The sequence below is a fragment of the Salvelinus sp. IW2-2015 genome, linkage group LG1 (assembly GCF_002910315.2).
Source record: "Salvelinus sp. IW2-2015 linkage group LG1, ASM291031v2, whole genome shotgun sequence".
NCBI lineage: Eukaryota > Metazoa > Chordata > Actinopteri > Salmoniformes > Salmonidae > Salvelinus > Salvelinus sp. IW2-2015.
This window is the reverse complement of record NC_036838.1, coordinates 7,545,046-7,552,976: the sequence shown is the minus strand read 5'-3', so window position 1 is coordinate 7,552,976 and position 7,931 is coordinate 7,545,046. Positions and strand designations below refer to the sequence as shown.

The 7,931-nt window shown below is 39.4% G+C and overlaps 1 protein-coding gene across 3 annotated transcripts; it reads left to right on the top strand.

The window, feature by feature from the left end:
• The first annotated feature begins 571 nt into the window (after positions 1–571).
• On the top strand, positions 572–6,586 carry LOC111964782 (protein SPMIP3). 3 transcript variants are annotated; one of them, XM_023988765.2, is made up of 5 exons: positions 572–662; positions 1,081–1,195; positions 1,742–1,825; positions 4,405–4,589; positions 6,392–6,573. In XM_023988765.2, the coding sequence occupies exons 2-5, from the start codon at positions 1,095–1,097 to the stop codon at positions 6,496–6,498; spliced, it is 477 nt and encodes a 158-aa protein (XP_023844533.1). In that variant the 5' UTR covers positions 572–662; positions 1,081–1,094; the 3' UTR covers positions 6,499–6,573. The 3 variants fall into 3 exon arrangements, with proteins under 3 accessions (XP_023844533.1, XP_023844457.1, XP_023844379.1); XM_023988611.2 differs by lacking the exon at positions 572–662 and having other exon boundaries at positions 996–1,195; positions 6,392–6,575; XM_023988689.2 differs by lacking the exons at positions 572–662; positions 1,742–1,825 and having other exon boundaries at positions 985–1,195; positions 6,392–6,586.
• The last annotated feature ends 1,345 nt before the right edge of the window (positions 6,587–7,931 follow it).

Sequence of the window (7,931 nt, the reverse complement as noted above, 5' to 3'; positions counted from 1 at the left end):
GTAGAATTTTAAAGTTGCTTTCATTTGATGCAAAACGCATCATCATGATGATGTGGCAAGTGACACTGCTTCTTGAAAGTCCAATATCTTGACAATTTGACAGCCGACATGCAAAACATTTGGGGTCTGTATTAACAGTGGACTATAATGAATAAAATACAGAAAGATAGTTTTATATAGCACTACAGTATATAGGGAATTGGGTGCCAGTTTGGACGCAGACCAGCCTAGATTCGTTTTCATCCAAATACTTGTAGGTTACGAGTTGTACTGGTTTCCCTGAAACCTCTTGATTAAAGTGGTGAATGAGTTGACCCTTTCTCCCAGTGTCAGTTCGCTGAGTTCCATTGGTTTGCTGTAGAGATGGAAGGGTTGGGTTTCTCTCTCCTGGTAACTAAAGCAGGATGTGTGTCCCCTGCCGAGTCATTAGCTAGTATGTATGGGTTGCATCCCAATGGCACCCTATTCCCTATAAAGCACACTACTAAGCACACTACTTTTGACCAGAGCCCTATGGACCTTGGTCAAAAGCACTTTATAGGGAATAGGATGCCATTTGGGACATAGTCATTGCCATATGGAGAGAGAGGACCGAGGGCTCTGATGTGAACACAACAGAGTGAGCAGCACATCTCCTCTCTCTCTGAACCCTAACGCCACAGGTAAGACTGATACTGTTTAATAGGAGGGAATTCAAATGAATATAGGCCTAACCGGTATTAAACATAACCAGTTGATAGAGACCTAACCTGTATTGAACATATACATTTAGATTAATTCGGATTATGTTAAAACATTTGTGGAAAAAAATGAATATTTGTTTTCCGGTCAATATAGAAGACCTTGTTTTTTTCTCCATTTTGACCATCTACTTCTTACTGTTGGTTTCAAAATTCCATTGACTGTGTTTAGAATTGTATTGATTCAAGAGTTGTAGCCAACGTTCTAAAATGCCTAGTATCTGATTTTAGTGAACACAATCAATCGCTATAGCTACTGTCCTTATGCTGAAACAACATCTCTTAGATAGCAGGGTTGAGGGTGGTAGACAGGCAACACAATGTAGCATTTTTTCTGCAGCCGACGCCTCCAGGATGGCCGGATCCGGGGCGGCTCTGAGACTGCATGAGTTCAAGGAGTACCAGGAAAGACGGGACTCTGGCTCATTTAAAAGACAACCCGAAGCAACACTGAGGTGAGAGAAAGACAGACAGGTTTTACTGTTTTTCAACAAGACATTGTACAACTGGTAGCAATAAGCTGAATTGCTTTGAGATGTAGAAACAATACAGCCCCAAATTGTATAGAAAAACATTTATATTCATTTGAATTTACATTCAATATTTGATACAACTTCTAACAAGTAGGCTTTTTTAAAAAGCTGTTCATAAGGGTACCTGCATGGAAGTGTGTGAAGGAAGTAGTAACTAACTCTCACTATGATACTGTAGTTATGAGGAAGTTATGTCCACTTGAAAACACCTACTGTGTGCTGATGCTGCTAGCTACCGCACTGTATTTAGTTCAGAGGTTTCTTCCCTGTTGAGTCATGAGCTGAATATCTGGCGTTGTGTGCATATGCACATGTTGACATTGACCTTAACTTGCTACCTTACATGCAATATGTAGGCCTATGCATCCAATTTGCATGTATAAATATGGTCTTTGACCTTAACTCTGCTCTTAGTAATTCTTACTTTTACTCTTACTCTGAAATAAACTCTAGTCATTGTAATTGCAGAGTACCACGTCAGGGGAAGGATGTGCGAGGTCTGTACCCTGGTCAGCTGGGTAGAATCCACGTTGTTCACTCGCAGGATCACAGGTAGAATCATGCAGTCAACTCATGCAGTCAATTAAAATCACACTGCGGTATTTACGTAGTAGCTCTTTCAGTAGCTCTTTTACCCATGGTCACATAGATTGTGGTCCCTACATAGTGCACTACTTTTGACCAGGGCCCAATAAGGGAAAGGGTGCCATTTGGGACAGGACTATTAACGCAGACTGTTAGTGGGTAGTGGTACTCTATGGACATCTACAACTAGCCTACTACCAGGTAGACTCTCCTCGCAGATATGCGTTCATCACTTTTCAGAATAACAAGTGTGTGGGCTCGGGGGTTAGGTTTATAAACAAAGACACTGTAAAGATTTCCGTTAAATATTTGATTGAAATCCAGACACGGTATCATTTGGGACTGAAGGGCTCTATCGTGTTAATTTGTCTGTTCATATGTTTTGATTTGTTCTCGACTGTGTAGCTACATAATAAACTGTACAAGTAATGTGTCCTACTACATACAGTATATAGAAGGAACTTGAATGTATAGGATCTACAGTGCCTTCAGAAAGTATTCATACCCTTTGACTTATTCCACATTTTATTGTGTTGCAGCCTGAATTCAAAATGGATTACAGATATATATTTTTCTCACCCATCTACACACAATGACAAAGTGAAAACACTGTGTGTTTTAAATACTGAAACATCTCATTTACATAAGTAGAATCACCTTTGACAGCGGTTACAGCTGTGAGTCTTTCTGGGTATGTCTCTAAGAGTTTTACACACCTCGATTGTACCATACTTTTTACATTATTATTTTTTAAATCCTTCAAGCTCTGTCAAGTTGGTTGTTGATCATTGCTAGACAGCCATTTTCAAGTCTTGCCATAGATTTTAAAGCCGATTTATGTCAAAACTGTAACTAGACCACTCAGGAATATTCAATGTCGTCTTGGTAAGCAACTCCAGTGTATATCTGGCCTTGTGTTTTAGGTTATTGTCCTGCTGAAAGGTGAATGTGTCTCCCAGTGTCTGTTGGAAAGCAGACTGAACCAGGTTTTCCTCAAGGATCTTGCCTGTGCTTAGCTCTATTCCATTTCTTTTTATCCTAAAATACTCCCAAGTCCTTGCTGATGACAAGCATACACATAACATGATGCAGCCACCACCATGGTTGAAAATATGAAGAGTGGTTCTCAGTGATGTGCTGTGTTGGATTTGCCCCAAACATAACACTTTGTATTCAGGACAAAAAGTGAATTTCTTTGCCAATGTTTTTTCAATTTTATAGTGCCTTATTGCAAACAGGATGCATGTTTTTGAATATTTGTATTCTGTACAGGCTTCCTTCTTTTCACTCTGTCATTTAGGTTAGTATTGTGGAGTAACTGCAATGCTGTTGATCCATCCTCAGTTCTTCTTTCTTCTATCACAGCCATTAAACTCTAACTGTTTTAAAGTCACCATTGGCCTCATGGTGAAATCCCTGAGCGGTTTCCTTCCGCTCCGGCAACTGAGATAGGAAGGATGCCTGTATAGTTGTAGTGACTGGGTGTATTGATACACCATCTGAAGCGTAATTAATAACCTCACCATGCTCAGAGGGATATTTAATGTCTGCTTTTTTAAATTTTACCCATCTACCAACAGGTTCCCTTCTTTGCGAGGCATTGGAAAACATCATTGGTCTTTGTCGTTTAATCTATGTTTGAAATTCATTGCTCGACTGAGGGGACTTCACAGATAATTGTATGTTTGGGGTACAGAGATGAGGTAGTCATTAAAAAATATATGTTAAACACTATTATTGCACACCGAGTGAGTCCATGCAGCATATTATGTAACTTGTTAATCACATTTTTACTCCTGAACTTATTTAGGCTTGCCATATCAAATGGGTTGAATACTTGACTCAAGACTTTTCAGTTTTTTATTAATTTGTAAAACTGGAAAAACAATTTCACCTTGATATTATGGGGTATTGTGTGTAGGCCAGTGACACAAGCGGTGCGTTCGTAAATTCACTCTGGCTATCTATTCCGATTTCAGAGGACTCTTGTCTAAGTGTACCAGAGTGCAGAATAACTGATCAATTTACGAACGCTCAACACCCGCTGAATATGGCCTGTGTTAGTAAACGTCGGCAAAAAAAAAGTCTAATTAAGTTGTTGCCAGCAGCACAGTTACAGTCACCAATGCTCTGGATAAAATGAAAACAGCCTAACCAGCTCTGCTAGGGCGAGTAAAATGGTCAGAGTGAGGTGTTCTCTCACTTGTGTCTGGAAGTAGCTACCAAGGTAGCCAACGTTAGAAAGTTAGCTTGGGTGCTTGACTGCCGTTGTGTGGTCGGAACGCTCGGACCAACCCTACTCCTCCGTTAGACCGTTCACTGTGCGCTCTGAACGCTCCGAGAGCGAAACGCTCTGAATTTACAAACACACCCAAAATATAAATGTAATCCATTTTAAATTCAGGCTGTAACATTTGTTTGTGTGAATACTTTCTGAAGGCACTGTATATGGTTGTGTGTAAAGCAACTAAAGAGATGTCTTATTCAAGACACTGTTGAACTATGTTACTCTATTCCATTCTGTAACATCTGTTTTTACCTCGCAGAGTGAGGTTCGCATCCTTGGATTACTCTCCGGGGCCTTACCGTGAACACTATGAAGACTACCCAAGGAGTTTTGACCTCCAGACATTCCATGCCCTAGACGTTCTACGCCAGAGCACCAGCGCCTCTCAATGTGCCCCAGAGACGGCTTACCAAGAGGAGTTTGGCCTGCAGTCCCACCTCTACCGTCAGTGCTGCTTCATTCCTAGCTCTGGTCCAGAGTGTTACTTGAGGTTTGCTGATGATTGAGGAAAGGTCAGAATCAGCAAGCCACATGTAACGCCATGGACTAGAGCTACTTCACTACCATCTCTCTTTTCATCTATTGATCTGCTCCTTTAATACATCTGAAGACTGTAACGCAGGGGTAGGCAACACTGTTCCTGGATTTTGTTCCAACTAGGCACCACACCGGACCAACTGAGCTAATTGATCAGTTCAGTGATTGCCTAAATTCAACACACATGGTCTTCCAGGTCGGTTAAATCAAATATCCCTGGGCAAAAAAAATAAACGATTTGGGGAATTTTCACGAAATGTTGACATATATTTGACATTTGTATCTAAAAGCATAATTGAGAAATAATGAATAGCCTACCAGGCCTCCTTACGACTCCATAATGTTTCATCTGTGAGCTACAAAGCAAATATTGGTGTCATATGACGCTTTACCGCTTGCTCTGTATTATGAGTAGTATTTGGATTTCAATAAAACATGTTTTACGTTCATTTATGACTATTGACAAATGTAAACATGAATATTGAAAACATTTTTTTATTTTTTATATATACTTTTTTCTATATATTGTTGAACGTAATATACTCTACGGCCATAGCAAAGTTCCAGAGTGGGATCTCTGCTACTTTTGGAGTTATGATTCAATTTGTAAGCATTTACCAACAGACTGAATGTGAAAATGCTTTTCAAAATGGTCGCCCCCTGCTGGTGATTTGCAGGATGTGCAATGATACAAGTTAAAGTAGGGCTGTGATTGGTTACATTGCCTGCTACGCCAATTTCTCTGTATAAAATGGGCCATTATTTAAAACTAGCAGAGATGCCACTCAGGAACTTTGATATGCCCGTAGAGTATATTATGTTCAAATTTGCAGAACAAGCGATAAAGCTTCATATGTCACCAATGTTTGCTTTGTAGCACATACAAACATAATGGAGTCTTAAAGGAGGCCTGGGTAAGGTCAAAATGTCATAAAGATGCCAACTTTTATTCATTATTTCTCAATTGGGCTTTTAGATACAAATGTCAAATATACACTGAGTGTACAAAATATTATTGTCACTTGTTAAATCCACTTCAATCAGTGTAGATGATTCGCAGGACACAATTTAAATAAGGATTTCTAAGCCTCGAGACAATTGAGACATGGATTGTGTATGTGTGCCATTCAGAGGGTGAATGGGCAAGACAAATGATTTAAGTGCCTTTGAACGGGATATGGTAGTTGGTGCCAGGCGCACCGGTTTGGGTCAAGAACTGCAATGCTGCTGGGGTTTTCACACTCAACAGTTTCACATGTGTATCAAGAATGGTCCACCACCCAAAGGACATCCAGCCAACTTGACACAACTGTGGGAAGTCTTGGAGTCAACATGGGCCAGCATCCCTGTGGAACGCTTTCGACACCTTGTAGAGTCCATGCCACCACGAATTGAGGCTGTTCTGAGGGCAAAAGGGGGGAGGGTGCCACTCAATATTAGGAAGGTGTTCCTAATGTTTGGTAAACTCAGTGTATGTCAACAATCCTTCCTATAAAATACCATTCTATGGATACAATTTTGTGGAAATCCCCCAAATCATGGTCTTTTCTTATCCTGGTTTAGTGAGGAATCACTTTGCTAACGTGTATGTCTAAAAAATGGAGTAAATCTACTAACTTTAAACTCTAATAATTTATAAAGGCCTAACACAGCATAAGAAGTATATGTTGTTACATGTGAAATGATGTGTTTAATATGTGTTATTTCAGCTCCGGATAACACTAAGTTTACCCTGTACTCTCACCCTGGGCCTATGCAGCGGTTGGAGACAGGGAGTGAAGAGGAACATTTCACAACATCATGGCAATCAAACTGAACTCCATCCATTAAAAGTAACCAATGAAAATGGTGCATTGCATGCATTTTTGTTTGAATGACTGGTTGTAAAATCTTGCATTGCAATCATATATACGACTGTAGAAGCATTTCATCTCAAATAATGCTAATATATAATGTGTTTATTATATATACAGTACCAGTCAAAGTTTGGACACACCTACTCATTCAAGGGTTTTTCTTTATTTTGACTATTTTCGACATTGTTGAATAATGGTGAAGACATCACAACACATATGGAATCATGTAGTAACTAAAAAAGCACCAAGAGTGTGCAAAGCTGTCATCAAGGCAAAGGGTGGCTACTTTGAAGAATCTAAAATCTAAAATATATTTTGATTTGTTTAACACTTTTTTGGCTACTACATGATTCCATATGTGTTATTTCAAACTTAACTGGTACTGTATATTTCTATGAAAGTCCATTGGCACAAAAAGTGTAATTAAATCCAAAAATCTCAGCAAATATTAATCAAATCAAATCAATCCTTATTTATTTATATAGCACATTTCAGACATGGAAGCAGCATAATGTGCTTCACAGGAAAAAAAACATAAATTAAATAAATATAAATGCAAACAGAAATATTTACTAAACAACAAACAGAGGATAAAAAACTAAGGAATATCAATAAAAAACAAAAAGACTAAAAAGCACCTTAAGGAAAAGCAGAGCCAAAAATATGTGTTTTAAGATCCATTTTAAATAGGTCCACAGTTTCGTTCCCTTCAGGTTCTCTGGCACGCTATTCCAGAGGCTGGGGGCAAAGTAACTAAAGTCTGCCTCTACATGCCTCTTGGTCCTAGGCTTTGTGATAGTTAAAAGGCCAGTACCAGAGGACCCGAAGGACCTACTAGGTACATAGCTGGCATGTCTGGCATGTATTGGGTTGCACAATCGTGGATTGATTTCAAAACCAAAAGAATAATCTTAAAATTAATTATAAAAACTTACAGGCAGCCAGTGCAGAGACTTTAAACCAGGTATAATGTGTGCTCTCTGTCTGGTCTTGGTCAGTACCCGCGCTGCACCATCCTGTATGTTTTGCAGTTGACCAATGGCTTTCTTGGGTAGACCAGACAGGAGAGCATTACAGTAGTCAAGCTTACTTGTGATAAAAGCATGGATGAGTCTCTCTGTATCAGCCTGAGAGAGAAACGGCCGTACCTTGGCAATGTTGTAAGTCGCTCTGGATAAGAGCGTCTGCTAAATGACATAAATGTAAATGTAAATGTAATGTTCATCAGGTGGTAAAAAGCTATTTTGGTCACATTCCTAATGTGTGATTCGAAATTGAGTTCAGAATCTAAAATGACACCTAGGGTTTTTACTTTATTGCCCGTGAATTAAAATGTGCAGCCAGAGTCTCTCTCTGTGCTTTGACTCCAACAGTAAGCACCCCGGTCTTGTCT

Excerpts from the sequence above, each read along its gene's own strand:
- LOC111964782 (XM_023988611.2), top strand. The coding sequence starts at position 1,005 with ATGCTGAAACAACATCTCTTAGATAGCAGGGTTGAGGGTGGTAGACAG. Across the intron at positions 1,196-1,741 it reads CAACCCGAAGCAACACTGAG|AGTACCACGTCAGGGGAAGG; the intron begins GTGAGAGAAAGA and ends TTGTAATTGCAG. Across the intron at positions 1,826-4,404 it reads GTTCACTCGCAGGATCACAG|AGTGAGGTTCGCATCCTTGG; the intron begins GTAGAATCATGC and ends TTTACCTCGCAG.